This window comes from Glycine soja, chromosome 13 (assembly GCF_004193775.1).
Source record: "Glycine soja cultivar W05 chromosome 13, ASM419377v2, whole genome shotgun sequence".
Lineage (NCBI taxonomy): Eukaryota > Viridiplantae > Streptophyta > Magnoliopsida > Fabales > Fabaceae > Glycine > Glycine soja.
In genome coordinates, this window is record NC_041014.1 from 17,596,515 (window position 1) to 17,620,474 (window position 23,960).

The following is a 23,960-nucleotide window of genomic DNA, read 5'->3' on the forward strand; positions in this document are numbered from 1 at the left end:
TCACTTTCTTTACATAAAAATTCAAGTTCATGCCATCACCAAAATGACCACCGCATCTTCAACAACATTAAGTCAAGTAAGTCATTCCTTATCTTCTCTTTTCCACAAAACTACATTTCCTCCTTTTCTTCAACCTCAACACTTCAAACACTAAAATTACAATGGTTGTGACACTGCAGATGAAATATCTGATCATAGGACCACTATTGATCATGCAATTTAACGCTGCTTTTCACAACGACAAAGTCATGTTTTACTATCCTTTCATTGCCTAATTTTTTTATTATTATTATCATTCAATATACATGCACTTACCTTTTTCGACTTTTTTCTTCCAGACTATCATAGGAGTTCCATCATTCTACCATAAACAATGGGCACCAGACTATCCCAAGTATGTTCATTTAAAATATGATGGAGCCATCTACGAAATACGGGTCAGACGACACAAAGCAAGATGTTATTTGGCAGATGGACTCGAAAACTTCAAAAGAGAATTAGAAATCTACAAGTCCACAACAATCAAGTTCTTTGCCTGCGATCATAGCTACCACTTTGACATACACTTCACCCCTCCACTAGACCAACAAACATGCGGCAGACCAAGACATATATCCAGAGACCATATTTGGACGGTTGAAATTACTCAGACAATGCTCGATACCCTTGAACCCTTGGTAAGTTAACATTACTTAGATTAACATCCTCAATAAAATATTAATTTGTATATTAATTTTACTTTTCTTTTATCTACAGAAACTTCCTCCTTCTACAGAAGTGTCTCTTAATTCTTGTGGACATCAAATGACAATATTAAGATGATTTGGCCCTCCATTGCAATGGATTGTTGAAACCCTCAACCATGCCATTGCTGGTACAACCATTGTTCAACCATGGTATGACTTTCTTGTGGAAAGTAACTTTGATCATGGAGATGAAGTCTCCTTTTATTATAGACATTATGAAAAAATTTGGGAAATTGTGATTAGAAGATAAAAGAATTGGGATGATAGTAACAGCGATTAAAGTTCCTTTTGTAGTTTGAAATGTTAAACAAATGTTTTCTGGATCATGTAATTTGAACAATCAATTTATTATAAATATTAAGTTTGTGCATGATTCAACTATCTATTTGATTTTAAGTCTATATTGCAATTACAAAATACTTGCAACCTCACTCACCAAACAAACAACCCATGCATGTGCACGGACGGCAGACTATATATATATATATATATATATATATATATATATATATATATATATATATATATATATATATATAATCACTCAACTTTACAATAGCAATCAGATTTAACTTAATTTAAAGTTCCTAAATGTGTCTAATCAAGAATTAATTTATTGTTATTATTATTATGATTATTATTCTTAAAATAATAATAATGTACTATTAGTTTTTGTCATACCAATAACTAGTTTTAAAAATAAAATATATTTAATTTTTATTATACTATTTTATTAAACTTCTGAATATTTTTTAGATATATAACTTTTATAATAAAAACATTGAGTATTATATTAATACATATTATCTAATTTATTATATTTTTAAAAATAGCTACTTTAAAAATATTTTATAATAATAATTAAAAGTAATAATTTATAAATATGAAGTTAATTAATTTAAATAATTCATAAAAATTTATTTATTTAAAAATTAGGGATGTATATTAAGAAATAAATTATTTTATATAAAAATTATATTTTTCAATTTAATTATTTAAATAATTTTATGAACAACTGAAATTTGTTTATAGATATTTGGATCATTTTAAAGTAATATTTAAAAATAAAAGTAATCAAAAAATTATATATATATATATATATATATATATATATATATATATATATATATATATATATATATATATATATATATATATATATATATATATATAACTTCACTTTAACTTTACTTTTTTTTTATAAAGAATTACATCAACTACATTAATATAATAATTATTACATATCTATATTTTAACCACATGTTTGCGAAAACAAACATAAAAAATCAAATTATTTTTGTTCTATTCTCTTATTATTAACTAATATATAAGTAGATTTTGATTAGTAAAATTATTATAAATCATTGATTCGTCTAGTATTTAATATATTTAAATTCATTTGAGTTTGCCAGATTAAAAATTTTGAATTTTTTATATTGAAGAATTACAATCCAATATCACATTTATCATAATCGTTTTCAACTATTCAAATAATATAGTATCTTTCGAGGCTTTGCCACTTCATAATCTTGAGTGTTGCTAGGTGCACTGGTTTTATTGCTTGTGCACCTAGTATTTTTTGTTAATTCCAAAATTATCCTACATTGAAGGTATGTGAGTTCGTGGTTGATCCATATAAAATATACAAATTATATAATCCGTAAATATAATTTAGACATACGGATCATGTTGATCTGTATGAGTCATATAAATCAACTTGAGTGAAAGGTATTTTCGTCCATTCACCTAAAATGTTGGTGCACCAGTAATAATACTGGGTGCACCTAACATCATCCCATAATCTTATAATTTTTTGTTCTCATAATCTTTTCCTATTAACAAGTATAGCAAAAATATGCTGCAACCAACTTGTTAGTACTATCTACATATATTCATATCCACTAAAAATGAAATAACATGAATACATGATTTATGGTCAACTTTAAATAGTAACCTGTCTACAACTTATATTATGTGATACGCAATACAACTTAACATTTATCCTTGTGTCATTTTCCGCTCATTCAACAACGTGACTAACTACCCATGTGCAAATCACTACCAGCAAATGTACACTATTTATAATTGATATCCACATATATCCACAATGATCATTCACCTACAAATTTGTTTTGGTTATACATTCAATTTTAAACAAAGACCGTATTGTTGAGAATGAGGTATACGTCATGAGTTTTATTTGGTGTTATCTCAAATGGAGATCATATCATGCTACCTATAAGTTTAAACTTTTGTTCCATGCAAAAACAAGTGTTCTCTGTTGTGACGATTTTAACATTCCTATGAATTCATGACTTAATCCAATAAGTTCCAGTGAAATTTTAAACCGCAACGATCAATCTGATTTCTTAATAGGTATGAATATGTATTACAAAATTATACTATCCTTATCCATTAAGTTATAATGATCTAAGATCAACATATAATTATAGATGTCTTGGGTGTCATGAATGGCATTTCTGCCGAAAAATTTCTGTCAAGGATGGAAAGTCTACAAGACACATTCAAATGCAATTGATCGATGAAATGTAAGATTGTATTTTTTTTATTTCTTTTTTTTTTAAGTTTTTATATATTTATTTTAAAATAACTACTTATTGACTGATATATATATATATATATATATATATATATATATATATATATATATATATATATATATATATATATATATATTAAAACAAGTGGAACAATTCAATGTGCACTATTTGACGATTATGTTGACATGGTGAATGGAAAGATTGATGCATCTCACAGTGAGGCTCCACTTCTGGCTATACAATTTTCCAAGATAACATGATATAATGAATTTTCTTAAATAAACAACATGGTATTTCATATCATATATACAATTTTAAGATTAGTATTTATATCTATATAAATGAATATATTATGAATTTATCATGTCATATATTTTCAGGTGAGACTGTTATACAGAACGTGATGAATACATCTAGGGTGATATGGAATCCTCAAGATGAACACGCAATGTCGTTTAAGGAAAGGTATTACATCGTGGGAGTTTATTTAAAAAATTTAGTTACAATGGAAATCTTTTTTAAGTCATTTTTAAGTTTTAATCTCTATAGGTTAGTTTTGACTGGAATTGTTTTCAATGGCCCTCTACTCGAACCATTGGAATTGGAGGGCCATATGTTCCTTTGAATGAAGAGTTTTTAACTGTGTTTCCAAAGAAAACCGTTCCTGAGTTCTATAATTGTGAAGAGGTAAATGAATAATTATTTTAAAAGTAATATAATTATGTTTTTTCAATTTTTTAATTAATTATATATATTATATTACAGAATATTTATTGTGAATGCAACCATATTATTCATACTCAATACCGATCAGTGGTATTGCAAATCATGTAACTGCAAACCAGCAGTTACTACAGATTCTGGTGTTTACTATTGTTCTTCATGTAGGAAAAATGTCCTTGATACTACCCCAAGGTATGTGTAATATAGTTTTATTTGTTTACACATGCAATGAATAATTTTACGTAACAATAACATTATCGTACGTATATGTAGATATAAGCTGAAACTGGAAGTCTTTGATGGGTTTGACACAAATGCTTTTGTATTATTCGATACTGATTGTGAGAAGATCATGAATCAATCGTGTGTTGATTTGTTGAGTGAGCTGAAGGTAAATCCTTTGATTTATTGATTTATTGTAATTTTTTTATTTTGTTTTCTTTGGCAAACTGATTTTTTTTACAATTTAGAAAAATAATGTGAAGTTCTACGAAAAGGATCGGAATTTAATAAGCTAACAGGAGTCAAACTTCTTTTCAAAGTGAAGGAGGCTGATTATGCTTTTCGTTTTGACGATTCTTTTAAGGTGAAGAAAATATGTGACAATGAAGATATTATCCAGCAGTTTCATTCTTCTGGTTCAGTTAATACTCCTGAAAAGGTTTGTAAGTCAAACTATATTTTCTTACAACAATAAAATCTTGTGAAATGACTGAGTATATATTTTTCGTTTTGCTTGATACAGTCAAAATTTCCAATTGACTTTCAGACCAATATTGATCGTGACATTGAGCTCTCCAAATCTTCAACAAATGAAGGAAAAATGAACATGATTGATGGAGACAATATTAAAAAAAATACTGAAGTTTCATCATGTATCAATGATGAAAATTAACACTCGTGATAAACACTACAAAAGACTTTCAAAGACGATTATTTTACACTTTTCACCACGGTTTCTAATGTTTTTGAATCCATTGTGGTTTAAAGTCAATATTTTTCACGATAAAACTTTTAAACTGTCTTAGAATCTCACTTTCTACATTGATTTTTGTAAAAATCATCTTAGAATATTTTCTTTTATTTTAAAAATATTAAAAAAATTAAGGATTTGAAGATGATTTTTTGAAAAATCATCTTAGAAAGTAGACATTCTAAGATAATTTTTTTTATAAAAAAAACCTTGATGAGAATCGAACACTTTGTTATATCCCTTGAGACTCAAATCAACTCATGCAGATAGGTTGTTATATCAACTAAGAATCAAATTAACTCAGATAGGTAGGTTGTCATACTGAGAATCAAATCATCTCATGTGGATAGGTTGTTATATTCCTCGAGAATCAAATGAACTAATGCAGATAGGTTGTTATATTCCTTGAGAAACTTTTGTTTTACTCTTCTGGATAGGATGTCATATCCCTTGAGAAAGAAGTAGATTCCATATGAATAAACTATCATGGACTTTGTTAAGTGTGAACACACAACCATGTATCCTGATATATCTCTCTCTGAAGTAGGCAGGATCGGGAAAATCCAAGTTGACCGGGTACAGGTTCGGGTTCAAGGATTACTCGACTTTATTAATCGGGGTTGGGGTCGGGGACGGGGATGTCACTACCCGTCCCATACACATTCTCGTACCTGCCCCAATGATGAAATTACTAAAATTTTATTAATTACTTGTTAATTTTTTTTATAATTTTTACATAATTTAAGATTTTTTCTTGATAATTTTTGTAGACAAATGCTCTACAAATACAAGTAGTTAAAAATAAATGTGTAACAATCATTTTTTTAAAATCAGGTTTTCAATATAATTTTCTTACAAAAAAAATTTACAAATCTAAACCGAGGACGGGACAGGAATACCCGATATCCGACAGATACGGGGATGGAGTGACAAATTTTAACCCATCGGAGACATCAGAGATGAGTACAGGTATATGTTGGGGAGTCGGGGTCGGGAACTAGGAAGACAATACCCGTCCCCACCCCGCCCCGTTGACATGTCTACTCTGAAGGAGTAGAGAATGATAGAAAAAAGGGGATAAATTGCATACATAGTTATTGATTAATCCTTGCTTGATGTGGGGGTGTGATAAAATAAATTGTCTAAGTCAGTTGTCAAATTCTAAAGTATATGTATGTATAGATCACTCACAAACTTTTTTTTTTGTGGTATCTAGATCAGTGTTGTCAAATAGCGGCTATCGTGGTGCTATCACACTATAGCATAGCGGGTTTTTGGGAAAACGCAATCACGGGCGCCTTACGCGTCGCAAAATCTCATTGTGTTGCGGTTGTTGTCTCGTCGGTTTCTGGCAAGGTTGAATCTAAAGAGAAATTGCATCTACGGTGTTTAGGGTTTATTGGTTCATCATTATGAAAAAAAGCAAACTGGGTTAGGTGTGGATTCGGGTCGCGTCTACAGTCTACACAACACTTCAGTTTAGAGTTGTTTTGGGCTTGCGGACAAGGTTTTTGGTTTTGTTAAACTCACGTGGTGGATCTTGTGTCTCTATTCAGAAATTGTATAGCCACAAAGTTTCTCAACCCCGATAGAGCAAAGTCGAGGTAGTTTCAGATTTAGGTTCCCATAAAGGAGATTTATGGGTCTTGGACAAATTGGGCTTATGTGCCTTTTTAAAACATAATAAAGATTCATATTTCTTTTTGTTTTATTCTATACTAAAACTCACATAAGTTTTTAAACTATGGAGTTAGAGTCAAATGTGACTTGGGCTTTCTTATTATAAAATAGGCCCAACATAACCTTTTTTATTGAGTGAATAGGCAATTTAGTCTCTGAGATTGTACCCATTTTACATATTAGTCTCTAACTTAATGTTAAATTCAAAATAGCTCCTATCTTTGCATAAGTGTTGCAAAATAGTCCTTCCGTTAAATTTTAAAGTAATGCTGTTAGTGAGGTCAATTTTAGTGTCACGTGAACTATCCAACGTGGCTCTAAAGGATGACATGCCTCTTAAAAGATGTCACGTCATTTGATGATAATAAAACGAGTAAATAGACAATTTAGTCTCTGACTTTGTACCCCTATTGCATATTAGTCCCTAACTTAATGAAAAATTCAAAATAGTTCCTATTTTTTGCATAAGTGTTGCAAAATAGTCATTCCATTAAATTTTAAAGTAACGTTGTTAGTGAGGTCAATTTTAGTGCCACATCATTTGATGATGATAGAATGAGTGACTTCTTCAAATCTAATGGTTCTGAACCAATTGAGGCATATATACGAAAAAGAAGCCACACACACTTGCACAAATAAAAAGAACCAAAAATCCACAGCAACAACCTTATCTCTATAGTCGTCAACACCAATGGATAAGGTTTGCATAACCATTCTCTTTTCCTTTTTTATTTCTTCAATTACCATCAATGTATCATTTCGGGTTCTGATTTTTTTTTTTGTGTGTTCTGAATAGGAAGAGAAAAAACCAGAGGAAAACAAAGTGGAGGAGAAAAAAGCAGAGAAAGAAGAAAAGAAAGAAGAATAGAAAAAACTAGAGGAATCAAAAGATGACAAGGAATCCAAGGAGGAATCTATGCCGCCAGAAATCGTGCAAGGTACACCTTCGCAATGCATGGACACTTTAAGCACGATTTCTGACATCTTTTAAATTAGAGACTATTTTGCAACACTTATGCAAAAGATAGGGATTATTTTGAATTTTTCATTAAGTTAGGGACTAATATGCAACAGAGGTACAAAGCCAGGGACTAAATTGTCTATTTACTCGTTTTGTTATCATCAAATGACGTGACAACTTTTAGGAGGCACGTCCACGTGCCATGCCACGTCATCCTTTAGTGCCACGTTGGATAGTTCACGTGGCACTAAAATTGACCTCACTAACAGCGTTACTTTAAAATTTAACGGAAGAACTATTTTGCAACACTTATGCAAAGATAGGGACTATTTTAAATTTAACATTAAGTTAGAGACTAATATGCAAAATGAATATAATTTCAAGGACTAAATTGCCAATTCACTCCTTTTTTATTTGTATTGCCTTCAACCTTTGAAGATCATTGCCACTTAAACATCTCCTTTACATAAATCCTTCCTCCCAAAATTCAGAACCCTCCAGCCTTCTTCTCCACTCCTTTACTAGGACTTCTTTAGTATTTAGCTCTTTTTTTAATGTTTCCAACATATTTTGTCTTGCACAATTTAACTTTTGAGTTAATATTATGTCAATGTTTATCCTTTTTGCATATAGCTTAATTTTTTATACATATTTAATCGTAATATATATATATATATATATATATATATATATATATATATATATATATATATATATATTATATTTCAACTGGTATGTTGCTTCCGATATTTGCCTGCCACACTATACGCTATATGTTATAGCAGATTTTCAACTCATTGCGATTTTCCACGATCGGCTATTCACAACATTGGTCTGGATGAACTGTATTAGTTGTTTTACGTGCTTGTGAAGTGCTTCAAATTCTTGTTTCAGTATGCAAGTGCATCTGCTCATGAATTACTGTGAGCACAACTGTCTGCATAAATGTATAAACGCATATGGTAATGATTAGCATGGATGTATAATTATATGTACATGTTCCTTGTGTTTGGAATGAGTGTTTATCTCTCCTGCCTATTTCACACATTACTGTGAGGCTCACTTCTCCTTTGTTTCTCTATGTTGTCTGGTTCATCTTTATGATGAACAGCAGGGGGAGTTTATAAGCGCAAGGACAATCTAGTGGAGCAGGTGGATGTTAGCACTAGAGACAGCTAGATCTCTCTTGAGGAGTCTCTTATGTTTGTGTTTTGTTGTTTTGCATTTGTAGATATATATATACTACTAATGTGAGGATGCCTTGTCGGAGGAGAGAATTAGTTGCTTTAAGTATGTTTCATATATATGTACCTGCACTCTCATGACCTTAGTAGACATGTAATATTTTGAATAACTTACACCTCTTTATTTATGTTCTAAATCTCTAAAACCTTAGGTTATATCATTACTTAGTTTACCTTTATTTGATTTACTTCCGCTAACATACTTTAATTATTTTGGGAACTTAATTGATCATGATTGTCTATCAGGTACTTGAGAGCTTTAGAAGTTTATGCATTGTTTTATGATTTAATTGATTATTAGTTTATTACGAGATCATGTTTTTATATTCAACTGCTTATCAAGTACCTACAAATAGCAAAGTAGCCTTTATACCTGCAATTGTGTATAGTTACCTAATAATAATAATAATAAAATTATATATTATTACCTTACCATACAATATTGATTTCTTCGCAGAGGTTTTTATTCATGCTTTTACAAGTAAACAGGTTCTTCTTTTAAACGCACAAAAAAAAAATCCTACCATTTTCCCAAGTCTTTACTAAAGTGTTTTAAATCCTTGAAGAAAAAAAAATCAATTTTTTATTCTAGCTCCAACATGGCCAGTCCTTACACAAAACAATAATGCAATTTATGTGCCAAAGTCTTCGACAAAAACATACCTCTTTCTCGTTTTTTCCAAAATTGGCAAGAAGCCCAAATTTTGAGTTTGGACTATTTTTGCTATCAAAGTGACCATATTAAGCTTACACCTTAGCTAGATTCGGTATGCTCATCTTTCAACAAACTCATTTACGAAAGGATACTAGTCAATTTGTTGATGATAGATCTAGGTAGACATATGTGAGTGAGGCCATTCTCTTACATTTTTTTTATTCTTTAAAATGTTTATTATATTTATGAAATAATAACTATTTATGAATGATAGAAAGAATTTAAGGCTAGACTATCTCAAACTAGGTTTGGTACTGCATCAAGTGTTGGTGAATCACAACTCACTCCTTTAGACTTTGCTGAAGAACAAAGACTTAAGACTCGGTGTTGGGTTGCAGCTACGAGATCAAAGCGTAAGGGACACTTTTACAATACTAGAGACATTGCTCTTTTAAATGCGGAGATGACAACTTCATGCAACATACACAAGGATCTTCCAGACGCACTCTAGATGTCGGCAGAGATTAACCGACTAAAGGATAAGTTTTGTCAATCAAAGGAGGAGATTAGTATCTTTCAGTCAATTGTCATTCAGTTCCTACCTCATGAAGCACGAAACATTGTTGATCAACATCAACACCCTCACTAGCAGTAGCAGGACTAGCAGCAGCAACAACAATACAATGACTAACTAGATGACCACAAGCAGATGACCAGAGACACTCTCCCAGTGAATATTTTGATTACTAACTTAGCAACACTAAATTACTATTGACATATTACATTGTGCTTTTCTTTTACATTTTTTTTCAATTTAACTTAATAATTTATTTTACTATTTGTTTTGGATTTATGAATTTGAGTATTTCGTTAATTATATGTATGTGTTAATTAAAATTTTGACGTTAAATAATATAAATACAAAAAAATGAATATTAAATTATCGATGTTAAATAATAAAAATGAAATAAATAATTCTACATAAAATAACATTTCCAACGGATATATCTGTCAGTAATTTCCCACATAAAGATTCCGTTAGAAATTTCTGACGGGAGGCAAAAATTCGTTGGTTAAAATTTCCTATGACTATTTTACTAACAGATCTTGGTCCATTGGAAATTTTGAATTACCAACGGATTTTCGAGGTTTCCGTCTGACCATCGAAAATAGGCTTTTTTGTAATATTTAAATAAATAATGAATAATAAAAGAACAAGGTCATGGAGTATTCAATTAAAATTACTTGGATTAATAAGATGTTGGTCCGAGTAGTGCTAGACTTAATTCCTTCAAGCAAAGTTTTGAGTTCAAGTCCTCTGAATGAAAAATACGTGATTGGAATGGAAGAATTCCACTAAGTGATCAGCTAGGTTGACAGAGGATTATTCAAGGCGTAGGAGATTTTAAGAAGAGTTTGACGAGAGACTAAATTATCTCATAAAAAACAGTAAAACTCATAAATTTTAATCAACTTTTAGAATAGGATTTATTTTCATTTTTAATTGTATTTTGGGCTTATTATTGGACTTGTAATGAAGTACCACGTCCTTTTATTGTTGTTTTGAGTTAATGGTATTTCATAACTAATCGATTGAAGTCTTTTAACTATTAAATTAGTTATTAAGCCTTTGATCTAATATAGGGTTATTAGTAGGAGCTACAAATAAACTTCCTAAACACTTTGTTAGGATTTTTTGATGAAATTTTATGTTAGAACAGTTAAGAAACTGTCTCCCTTGGTTCTTATGTAAAACTTTAGGTTCTTATCAAAGAATGAATTCTATTCTTTGTGACAAATCATCCTTAACTTATAAATCTTCCAAAACTATAATGTATTCTTTCTATCTCCTTTTCTATTTTTTTTATTTTTTTTATTTTCCCCAATTTCAATTTGAGAGTCTTAAATAAGTCCCTAGTTTAATGATACTAAAAATTAGATCTGCAAATTAGAATTCATCACAAGTTCCTCAACAAAAATTACTAGAAAAGTCAAACGATACTTTATACGAATAACATGCTAAAAAAAATACTTAAAAAAATTACTTACTACTTATTTATCTTTTGTATATGACTTTGTTATCTTATACATTATTCCTGGAAGATGGACTATGATAGTGCACTGAAGACAAGCTTTCTACAGTATCATTGACCCTCGTCCACACAAATTCAATGCAACAGAAATTGTAATCAAACTATACCTGTCTTTATCTACCAAAAACTATATCTGTCTTTTCTTCCACTATATGCTAATAATTGCAGCACTTAACTAGTACTAACACGGAGATAATTTCTCAGCCTGCTTATAGCTTGTGCTTTTGCAGTTCAATAGTAATTAGACTCAACAATACAAGTCTTATCTGGTTAAAATGAAATCAGTTACATAGATCATATGACACCACTCAACTCATTTAAAAGACCAAATTTTCAGATAAATTATCACAAGACTTGTTAAATTATTTTTTAAGACACTTGAGCAACTGCTTTTTGGCTTAACCTGTTTAATAGTGGCCTTACACTAGTGGAAAGCACGATTTCTACATCGGTGGAAGTCCACATTCAAAGACAGTGCATAGACGATGTAGAATGTAAAGTCGCTAATAGGCTAACGTTTCAACAACGTTTGTTAATTGCCCGATGTAGAAAGCCATAATATTCTATATCAGTGCCAACATAATGATCGATGTTGAAAGCTTCGTATCTAAATCGGTGGTGCTTTCAGCAACGACGTTGAGCGCGTTCATTCAACATCGTTTGTTAAGCCATGCAGGTCCTTGAAATGTTGGCATTTACAACGGTGCTGGCGAAAGCACAGACGTTGTAATGACACCATCTAAGTCAGTGTTCATTAAATGCCCGATATAAAACATTGCGTTTTTGAAGTCGTTTCTGCGAGCGACCGATGTAGAAATCGCGGGTTTCGTAGACGGTGCTAGCGTAAGCACCGTCTTTGTAAGTTAGTATTTCAACATCGGTGCTTACATCAGCACCGATGTTGAAAGGGGGTCAACCTGCAATTAAAAATTAATTATTTTTTTAATGAATATTTGAAATTTATTAACTATATATTACTAATAATAAAGTTACTTCACACACAGTAACTGCAACAATACAAATAAAACAACTCAAATCTTAATGACTAGAGCTAGCCATGCATGCGCTTGAGGAAAATTTCTGATACCCTGTGCTCGAGTAAATTCATTTAGTCACTACACAAGTTGGGCAAAAATATGTACAATGGTGAATACACTTATGCCCGTTTAGGATCTGGAGCATTGCAATCAGCACAAAAGCGATTATCTTTTTGAAGCAATAAATCCTTCACTCTTCTTTTACCTATAACAAACCTACCCAAGAATAATTCAGTTTAAAACTTGGTGTTAAGACTTAGAAGTATTATTATCTGGATGGGCAACCTAAAACTATATATGTACTAACCATAGAAAGGAGAATCCCTCATTTGGTGTCAATTTTCTTCATTCTTAAAACCTTTGAACCTTCAAACTCACATCTATATCTTAGAAACTCCTCACAAATACAAAATAGTACCATAATGGGCAGAATAGATTCTCATGGTTAAAGTTTAAAAGAGAGAGATGATTGAGAACAAGTGTACCTAATGGCCATTTGGACATGTATATAAGAAAAAAATAATGAAATGGACCTGAGAAGGTGGACTGAAGGAGACATACATGTGTATGAGAGATAGGAAAGTATGCTGTCGTGAATTAGGATGAAATGGTGGAGGGAGAGTAACAAATGTAAATGTGGCAGCGGGGTATTGGATGCAATGATGAGAGTAAAGAAAATGCGAATAAGGAGGGGGGATTTTGCAATGTGGTTTAGTGGCCCAGGCCAAGGACGGAAGAATGTGTGAATTCAGCTCGTTCTCTATTCTGCCCACTTTCTATGTTACTTGCTGATTTTTTTTTTTTGTGAATGTGGCTGAATTTCTTCTTTCGTAAATGAGAGTTTCTGGTTGAACTTTATCTTAGTTTCTAAATATATATTCCTAATTTTCTTGTTGGATGTGCATTGTGGATGCCTGCTGCTAGTGTTGGAAAATGTGATTCAATGTCTATTGGTAAATGTCAAATGATAATATGAATTTGTTCTCTTTCTGTCTGCAGCATACTTCATTCAGCCTTGATGGGAAACTAGATGTTATTGTTGGAGACTACCCAGAAGGGTTACTAGTGGATTCTCAAACAGGAAAGGTTGGCATGCTCTCTTTGTCTATATCATAGGTTCATGGCTGTATATTTCTCTAAGGACTCTCTTGAATGGGATGAGGGTGGGGGGTGGATGTGCCAAGTGTGAGAAGTTGTGAATGTCTAATTTTAATTTTGATTGTCTTTGTAGACTATCACACCTTTTCGTGGACACTTGGATTTCTCTCATTTGCATTTGCATGGCATCTTGATGGCAACATATTTGCTACTGGGAACCAAGACAAAACATGTCGTGTTTGGGATGTTCGGAACTTGTCAAAATCCGTTGCTGTTCTTAAAGGCAACCTTGGAGCTATACGCTCAATACGTTTCACATCTGATGGACAGTTCATGGCGATGGTCGAGCCAACTGACTTTGTGCATGTGTACGACGCAAAGCATGGATTTGAGAAGGAGCAAGAGATTGATTTTTTTGGGAAGATCTCTGGTGTATCCTTTAGCCCTGATACATAATCACTCTTTATTGGTGTTTGGGATCGCACCTACAGAAGCCTTCTACAGCTCAATCGATGCAGAGAAGTAGTCGAAATGGATGATTGTCGTAATGGTGATGGTAGCAGAGTTCATTGTCGTTTGTAATGTTGTCAGATTTAAAGTTAAGACTGTGTCAATAAATGTTTGAAGTGTTACCATATAATCGTTTGTAATAGAGTGAGATATAAAGTTAAGAGTGTTCAATAAATGTTTATAGTGTTTTGTAAATGTTTAAAGTGTGACTAAAGGCAAAGTTAAAAAATACTTGTTTATATATATATAGACACACACACAAGATAAGTTGTTTCTTAAAATTATTAGATTGAAGGAGGGTGATAGAGACCAGTCTAAAAACCACTAACAAACCTAGAAGCATTGATGATATTTCTGATTTTCTAATGTCTTTGAACTGTTGGTGATTGGGTTATTGTAAAAAAATCAAGTGGGGGAGGGAATGGAGAAACAAAAGAAGAGTTTGGAATTGTTTAATATGGTATATATTGAGAGAAAGAGAGAGAGAGGTGGGTGAGCTTTGAAACTAAGTAAAGAAGACTAATGGCGCCGCTGGTTGGAACAAAAGGTGGGGTCCACGTTACACATAAGACAGATAGAGACAGATATATGTCGAGTGCAAATTGAGAATTATTGGGTGCTTCAATCTAGCACCGCCTTTCCTTTTCTTCTTTCTCCTTCCTTTGGAAATTCAAACCACTATCATTTCCATTTCGGTCAAATACTCCTCACTTCTCCTTAACGTTGTTTCTAAACAATCCTCATCAATTCTGTCACACTAAATCGCTCATTATGCTAGCTAATTACCGGTTAGGTTTCTTTTAATCCAAAATCCAAATCCTACCAACCTTACTAATTCGTGTGTCTTGAATAAAGCTGGCTACCTCCTCTCATTTTCACCTAGACCTACTCAATCTCCTGATTAATTATTATCCTTTTATAATTAAAAAGAATAGGGTAGTAGTATAAGTTTTTTGTGTGCTGCCAAGTAAATTGATAGCAGAAACAAAAATCTCTCTCATAATGTTTTTTTTTTACAGGAATGTCTCTAGTCATTGGTTAAACTCACTTTCTTTAGCTACAACTTATTTCTAATATTTTATTTTTGGTCAGCCAAAAATATAATATATTCATTAATGAGTTTAGAAGTTCAAATCATAGCTGGTTCACTAACAGGTCTTGTGATTACACAAGCTGAGAGATACTACAGTAAGGTATTAGTACAGGAATGTAGCCTATTTCCCTATGATCCAGTCTGGTCAAGAAGATTTCTGTTATTTACAATATTGAAGAGAGTGGCTCTAAATTTTCACCCACCCCCGATGTTTACCATTTTCCCCCCTACATTTTGCTTATTTGTATAAGCAGTGTTCATGTTGTGTTTTCTAGATAGTTAAAACATCTTCAGAGAAGTTGGTTTTCTCTATATAATTACATGATAGGTAGCAATCCAGTGCCAATAACTTGATGCTCTTCAAGACAAGAATTACAGGCAGCCATATTTATATGCTAGACCATAGTAGTTGATATTAGTAAATGATTTGCTATAATTAATCTACATGTGTGGTTGACAATTAATAAAAAAAAAATATTTTTGCTACATCTTATTCCTATGAAGACTTTAACTGAGGGCCTGTTGTAAATTTGTCAGTTGTTCTGCAAAACTATCTACTTTCTTATTTTTTTTAATCCTTAGCAATCAAAGATAGATCCTAGAAAGTTTATGACAATAGATACTTAGGACTAGAAAGTTTATAACTATAGATACTAGGAGATTTATAACATAACAGAGCTGGACTTCATTGGTACTGTTTATCTATTTATGGTAATCTAAAGCTGTAGGAGATGCTATCAGTACTAGGCCAGTTGCAAAACTGGAAATTTAGGTGATTTATTTTTTAAATGAATTTTTTTTCCATGGTTTGTGATGCTGCTTTACCTGATGCATGCCATGCTGTTTCAGGGTTTGAGCCTATGCTTCCTCTCTCTCTCGCACACACATATTGTATCAAAGGATAAATCATTCAAACCATGTTCTAGGAGAGTTCTGGAAACTGTATATTATATTTATATTGTTTTTATATAAATTGTTATTATTCTAACTTAATCAGCAACTCAATTGTGAATAACTAAATTTTGTTTCATATATTGTATTTAAGGATACTAATGACTAAATTCATTTTTCGAAAATTTTCCAAAAATGTATACCATGATGCAGGGCATTCTGTCAAACAGTAAACCAATAGCAGTCAAACAACTATCACCTAAATTAGAGCAAGGAACCCATGAGTTTATAAAAGACATAGGCATCATCTCTGGTTTGCAACACCCTAATCTTGTTTAACTTTATGGCTGTTGTGTTGAGGGAAAACAATAGCCTTGCAGCAGCGTTATTTGGTTAGGGATTGCTTTATATACTCAATTTTGGTTCCTTTTAATGTAGCATTTCAATGTTGATAGTACTGGTTGTCTAAAATCTGTCACTGTCACAAAACACTCACCAGATAGACATTTCAAATTCAGTTGGCCAACAAGGAAGAAGATTTCTGTTGGTATTGCTAGAGGTTTAGCTTTCATGCATGAAGAATGAATTCTATAAAAGTTGTTCACAGTGATTTAAAGACCTCTACTACATAATGATTTTCCTCTACTACATAATGATAGTACTGGTTGTTCACAGTGATTTAAAGACCTCTACTACCTAAACCCATAGATATCTGATTTTGGTTTTACCAGGCTTCGTGAGGGAGACAATACTCACACCTTTATCTCAATTATATGTTTAACAAATAGCTTCATAATGATTTTTCCTACTACAAAACCATAATGTAAGCTTGTTTCAACATTAAGGCACCAACAATAATGAAATCTTGGTACCGTACTTTGACTGCATTCTCACATAATTCAAAGAAGAACTTGGGCAAAAATATTATTTTTTTTGTTATAATATGGCTTATGGGTGTGGACCTAGCTAGGGTTTGCAATTTTTTAGCCTTTGCCTAGGGCATTGGACAGAATGCAGGACATATCCTGCCTTCAGATGTACACACTACATTCATTGGCTCAGATGATAGGATCAAAGCTTCCAACGCACTGCTTGGTGACCCTTTCATTTACTACATTGGCTTTCACCAGCTTAAATACTCTATAATTAATTAAAATTTTGAACATACAGCCAAACGAAAAGGTCCATACATTTGTTTCAAGTTACAAGCAAAGACCATAACACAAAGCAAAAAATAACAACTACCCTACATGAGGCCAAACAACAAGCATAAGTAAACTACGTATAGTCATGAAACCAGACAATTACATTGGGTTCAAGCATAAAACCCAACATACACACACAAATAGTGGGACAAATAGGGCAAACAACCAACATACGCACACCCAACATAACTTAAATTGGGCAAACACCCAACATAAATGCGTTCAAGCATTGTTCAATGTTTGAAGGAAAACACTCGTTCACAGTACTTACATTTCATGCAGACTTCACAAATGAACTTTTATGGCATTCCTTCGCAGAGATTGAACGGAACGGTGAAGGCTTCACTTCGAGGGATTCTGTAAACAGGAAGCACAAATTGAGGGTCACACAGTTAAAGTGGAACACAAATTAACGGTAATGGGCTTTTGAGGGAGTACACAACTACCTTCGAAGACGATGAACGGAAGAAGAACACATGCAAGGTCACTAGCTAGGGTTCGAGGTCAATCTTCACTGAGACCACAGTAGCGCGCTACACCAAATTAGTGTTTTTGCGAAATTTTTAAAACCATATTCAAAGACGGTGGTTATGATATCTTCAAATAAACGTCATTGCACTGCTTATAAACATTGTTAAAAGCGGTTTTCTTAAGAAACATCGTTGTAAACTTTATCAAAATTTCAAAAATGCCACCGCGTGACCAATTACAACGTTTCTTATGCGACCGTAGTAGTTAGTGCGTCTTAAAAAACATATATTAAAGTAGTATTACCTTCAGCATTTTCGGGGGTTAGGCAAAGGCAACCAAAATAATATTAGATTAAATTACTTATTTGATCCATATAGTTTCACAATTCGTTCCTTTTAGTTCTTATAATTTGAAAGTAATTTTTTTAATCCCCATAATTTACATTTTAATTATCTTTTAGTCTCTATAGTTTAAAAGTGATATTTTGAGTTCTTATAGTTTGTATTTTAATTATCTTTTAGTCCCTATAATTTGAAAGTGATCTTTTTAATCTTAATGATTTGTATTTTAATTACCTTTTAGTTCTTACTACAAAAAATATATATATAAATAATTAGTTACAAATTAGTTATAAATTATCAACTATTTTTTATTACAAATTATCTTACGATAAATTAATTACAAATTAGTTGCTAATATTTTTATAGTTAATTGTAATTGATAATATTATTCATATTTTGATGATAAGGACTAAAAGTAAATTAAAATATAAAATATAGGAATTAAAAAGACTACTTTCAAACTATATTGATTAAAAAAAATTAAAATGCGAATCATAAGGACTCAAAAAACCACTTAAACTACAGGAACTAAGAGATAATTAAAATGTAAATTATATAAACAGAAAAAACCACTTTCAAACTATGGGGACTAAAAAATACAAATAATGAAACTATAGAAACAAAAAAGTTCATTAAACCTAATATCTATCTTCAAATCTACCCATTACAACTTACAAAACAAAACAAAAAAAGCAAAACAATTCAAAAGCTTTAATCAAACAATTTTTCTTTTTCCACCAATCTCCTCATCAACATCGACCTCCTTTTTCATTCGTGGAATGAAATGATGCAAACCATTTCTTCCAAGGTGTGTCCTTCTGTTGCTCCAACCATGACAGAAAAACACTGTCCAGCAAGCAGAACAAGTTTACATAGAGAAGCTGGTACTTCACGGGAAGATACCAAAAATTAAAAACCTGGACAACGGGCCACACACCGCCTTCTAAAATCAGGGCCGGGACGTAATTCCTCTTCAAGTCATCCTTCACTTGAGCAACATTCTTGCCAGCACATAATCCCATGTAAGTAAAGAAGACAAACAAATGGAGAGGACCAAAAATTATGCCATCCATTGCCACTTTAGTGGCCACGGAACGCACAGACTTTGGCTTTAGTTGAAGCTTGAACCTTATAAATTTGTCCAAACCTTCATACCTACAAAGACATGAAAGTTGGTTCCATGTGATTACGACTCCTTTAGCAGCAGGAATTATAACTTGGTCTGTACTTATTTTCAGAAGAGCTGTTCTTTAAGCATGTTAGTGAAATAAATGTCACACTTTTCAATCTTAAAATCCCAAAGCAAGTCAACTTGAAACTTGAGAGCTATGTCAATGCAGTTCCCACTTTTGAAAATTACAACCACCTTTGAACAAAAATTCATGTAAACTAAAGATTCAACAGAGTTAACAGTGGCAACAGTTATGAGGGACCTAATTGCTAACCAACGCTCTCACTATCCTACTGATGGAAAGATCTTGTCTCTTAATTACTAGGTGAAATCCAGTGGGTTCAAGTGCACATTTACAAATCAGAATGCATATAATTACTAACCCAGTAGGTACTTAGTAGATGGCATGATATGGTCAGCAAATGCTTGAGAATGATATCAATATGATTAAAAATTAGTGTCCCCATTTATATAGTATCTTGCATTCATATATACCCCCTTGCTTATAGCCTTTCTAATTCACTTCATAATCTTTCCCCACACGTTCCAGAAAATAAATTCCCAAGTAATTTTCATGATTCAGAAGGTCTTTACTCTTGACGGAAGTTATGAAAGCAACATTTTAGGTAAACTGAAATCAAAGCTTAACATGCCCCCTGCCAAATTCTGAGAAGTACCTAACTCCTACTAAGAGCATAAACATTTACAGAGGGATTTCCAAAACCAGATGCACTTATTGCCGAAAAATCACGAAGTCCAAAGTCCTATATATGTTACGTCTCAAAAATTGGATGCAATCTCATGTTGTAACAAAGTCATTTACAAATCCCCCAGTCCCCACATAAAAGATCATACTTGTGCCATTACTTTGCAAATTAAAATCTGTCTCCTTGATATGAATATATTGAAGAATTTCTTTACAGGTGAATTACATGATAATTGATCAGCGGATAAGTAGGCAGTATGGAAAGCTGGTAAATAAAAAGAAAATATGATTCACATACCAGAAGTGGCCCACTGGTCCAACGAAACCGAATCCAAACATACTTGTAACAACCAAGCGATTCCAGTTTATCGTAAATTTAGCATCTGAATCCTACCACATACATCAATATATTATTAACTAAGGTTGCCAAGAAATCTTGTCCATAATCAATAAATCAAAACCAACTTGCTTCAACCAAAAAATTGTAGATGCCAACTTAACTTCCCAACAAGGCAAATTGCCGAAACCACCACCAGGAGATATCAAAATTCAAAATCAACAATAAAGCTGGAAATCAAAATGATGTCTATTGATGGTATATATATTTTTCATTAAAATCAGCTTCCATTTTCCATTAAAAATACAAAAAGAAAGAAAAAAAATGTCATCTTTAGAAATGCAAACCATCTTAGCAAGTATAGAAGCAAGCAATTGGGAATCCAAAACATGTGAACACTTCAACAACATTGCAGTATTTGTTAACATAACAACAATACAAAAATTGATAAATGAGAAAGGGAAATGGGTTGTTACATACAGATAGTTGAAGGGGTTTTTTTGCAGCTGAATGAGTGATGTACTGAGCTGAAAGATATCCAACGCCCCAGAGAATGGCAGAACTGATGGCTTGGGTCTTTACTGGATGAACAGAAAGGCAATTTTGGTACCAGTTCCACACCTTCATCATCTTTTCGTTCCACCAACGTACGTAGCAGACAGATACGAGATGCTGTGGTGTGGTAGTAGAAAAAACAAGATATTGAAGTTTGGTTTCGAAAACAGTATTTAATATGCAGATTTTGGGGAACTTCGTAATCGCTTCCACTTTATGGCAAAACTTGTTTGTCACTTGTTTGCTGATGGGCTTGGGCTTCAGCTTTCCCATCACTATCTCATTAGGTGTTTGCTTTGGGCACCTAACATGTTTTTTTGGACACCCAACAACCAAAGTAAAAGGATTAAAATGTCTTTCACCTGTTCACTATAAAAAAAATAGTGACTCATCCGTACGAAGCACTCGTTCACACTTCTTCGACATTTTTTCACGCTTCTTCTTTCTGGTTCTTCATCTTCTTCCTAGTTTGTGTTCTTCTTTCTAGTTCAGGCTTCTTCTTTGTGGTTCATCTTCTTCGTTGCTTCCTCATCTTCGTGGTTCCTGGTTCATGCTTGTTCTTCTTCTTCGTTGGTTCATCTTCTCCCAGGTAAGTTATTCTTCTTTCCATGTTTTGCTTGATTCGTTGTTTTTGTTGTTGGTTGTTTGAATCATTGTATTGCGATTGTTTGAAGCATTGGCGATGAAAAAAATGGAATTTTTCTGGAGAAAAACCCATACGGATCAACATCCATATGGGTCATATGGATTGCTAATATGTATGAGTTTTTTTAAAAAAAAAAATTGAATTCTAAATATATATTTTTGAATAGTTTTTTAAGTTGTTTTGTAATAGTTAGTGTAATTTTATAATTTTTTCTGATTTATTTGTTAAGTATTAATTTTTTTATAAAAAAAATATTTTATTTATTACTAAGATTAAATTAGATTGCTAAGACTAAGATTAGATTAGATTGGCCAAAAAATTAATTTAAAATATTGTAATATTATTTTTTTAACTTTTTCAAAAAAAATTGAAACAAATATTTAAAGGATATTAAATTTGTTACTTATAAAAAATATTGAAACCATAATTTAAAATAATTTAAATTTTTTCGTTATAAAAAATATTGAAACAAATATTTTAATTGTATAATAAATTTTTTAGTTATAAAAAATTATTGAAACCATAATTTAAAATATTTTAAAATTTTTAGTTAGTTTTAAAATATTGATGAAACCAAAATTTAAAATTTAAAATATATTAAGATTTTTAGTTTTATAAAATGATTGAAATCAAATTTTATTTGTTAGTTATAAAAATATATTGAAACCAAACTTTAAAATATATTAAGATTGTTAGTTTTAAAAAATGATTGAAACCAAATCTTAAATATATTAAATTTGGTAGTTATAAAAAATATTGAAACCAAAATTTAAAATAATTTAATTTTGTTAGTTTTAGAAAATAGAGGCAGATATTTAAAAGTGATAATAAATTTGTTAGTTTAAAAAAATGATTGAAACCAAATTTTTTTTAAAATTGTTGAAACCAAGATTTAAAATATATTAAAATTGTTTGTTTTAAAAAATGATTTAAACAAAAATTTAAAAGATTTTAAATTTGTTAGTTTAAAAAAATATTGTGCAGATAATAGTTAGAGCTAGAGGTTTCAGACAGACTTTAGGCCGAGCAATAGGAAAAGCCCTGGGGAAGAGAGAGGCTAGTGATGATGATAATGATGTCTCCAGCAGCGAAGGCTTACCACATCTACCCATAGGTAATGACAAGAGACGCATGTGGTTAAGGATCCTCCTACGATCACGGAGGATTTAAATGAAGAGCAGCAACAACCACCTATTGAAGAAGGTGTTACTGATGTTGAGGATTTTCCAGGTGGACCCCATGACACATCAGTTTTGAGAGATTTTGAAAATCAATTGCTTTGAGTGTCTGGAATGGAAAGTATGTAAATCTTAAAAAACATAAAGCATGTAGCTTATAACTTATTATTTTTTTGTTGCATCATCAACATTATTGTTTGCAAGAGCGTCCTGAGTTGAAGCTATCTTTCCATGGAAGGAAGATGGCTAAGTTCAACAGGCATGCTCCAGAGATTGAAGTCCTTGTGCCTATTAGCGAATTAAGTCCTTTGATCGCATGTTCCCTAGATACATGCAATCGATGACTTATGTCTGCTTTTGTGGAGCGCTGACATAAGGAAACTAGTAGTTTCCATTTGCCCGTAGGAGAGGTGACTATCACCTTGGATGATGTGGCGTCGTTGCTACATTTGCCTATCGTAGGGGCGTTCCATACCTTCGAGCAACTTCATATCAACGAAGCTGTCGATATGTTGTTGGAATTACTCGAGATCAGCGTTGTAGAGGCATGACCTGAGACAATTCAATGTCATGACTTTTATGTTCGACTATCCTGGCTGCGAGACGTGTATCAAACAAAAATCAAGGCATGTCACTAGATCGTAGCAGCACGAGCGTATTTGTTGCATCTGTTTGGATGCACACTCTTTGCTAACAAGAGTGCCACACGCGTGCACGTTGTATTCTTGGATGCACTGTGTGACTTGAATCAGAGTGGGACGTACGCTTAGGGCGCTGCTGCACTTATGCATATGTATAATAATTTAAATGAGACGTCAAAGAGCACGGTGAGGCAACTTGCAGGATATATCACTCTGTTTTCATTGGTGTTGGTTATTATATGTTGTCACCTAATTTAATGAATATGTTTGCAAAATATCTTTAGTGTTGGATCTACAAGCATTTCCCTTCTGTTAGTTCCGTCCTAACTACAGAGGATTATGACAAGCGGAGACCGCGTGCATGCTGATGGACCTCTAGCAAGGCACTACCCATCTCAATGTATTGTAGGCGGCTGGACAAACTGATCCCCGATGTTGTGTGTT

The 23,960-nt window shown here is 32.2% G+C and overlaps 1 protein-coding gene and 1 long non-coding RNA gene across 2 annotated transcripts; both read right to left on the reverse strand.

Moving 5' to 3' along the window:
* Positions 1–17,411: 17,411 nt before the first annotated feature.
* Positions 17,412–18,060, reverse strand: LOC114381826. The gene is made up of 2 exons (XR_003660089.1): positions 17,917–18,060; positions 17,412–17,827 (listed from the first exon to the last, which is right to left on the reverse strand). It is a non-coding gene; the product is annotated as an uncharacterized LOC114381826 (long non-coding RNA).
* Positions 18,061–18,796: 736 nt separating this feature from the next.
* On the reverse strand, positions 18,797–21,224 carry LOC114381517 (protein sym-1-like). Its single transcript, XM_028340793.1, has 3 exons — positions 20,977–21,224; positions 20,458–20,549; positions 18,797–19,437 (listed from the first exon to the last, which is right to left on the reverse strand). Exons 1-3 carry the CDS (start codon positions 21,124–21,126, stop codon positions 19,032–19,034), a joined length of 648 nt encoding a protein of 215 aa, XP_028196594.1. The 5' UTR covers positions 21,127–21,224; the 3' UTR covers positions 18,797–19,031.
* Positions 21,225–23,960: the final 2,736 nt, after the last annotated feature.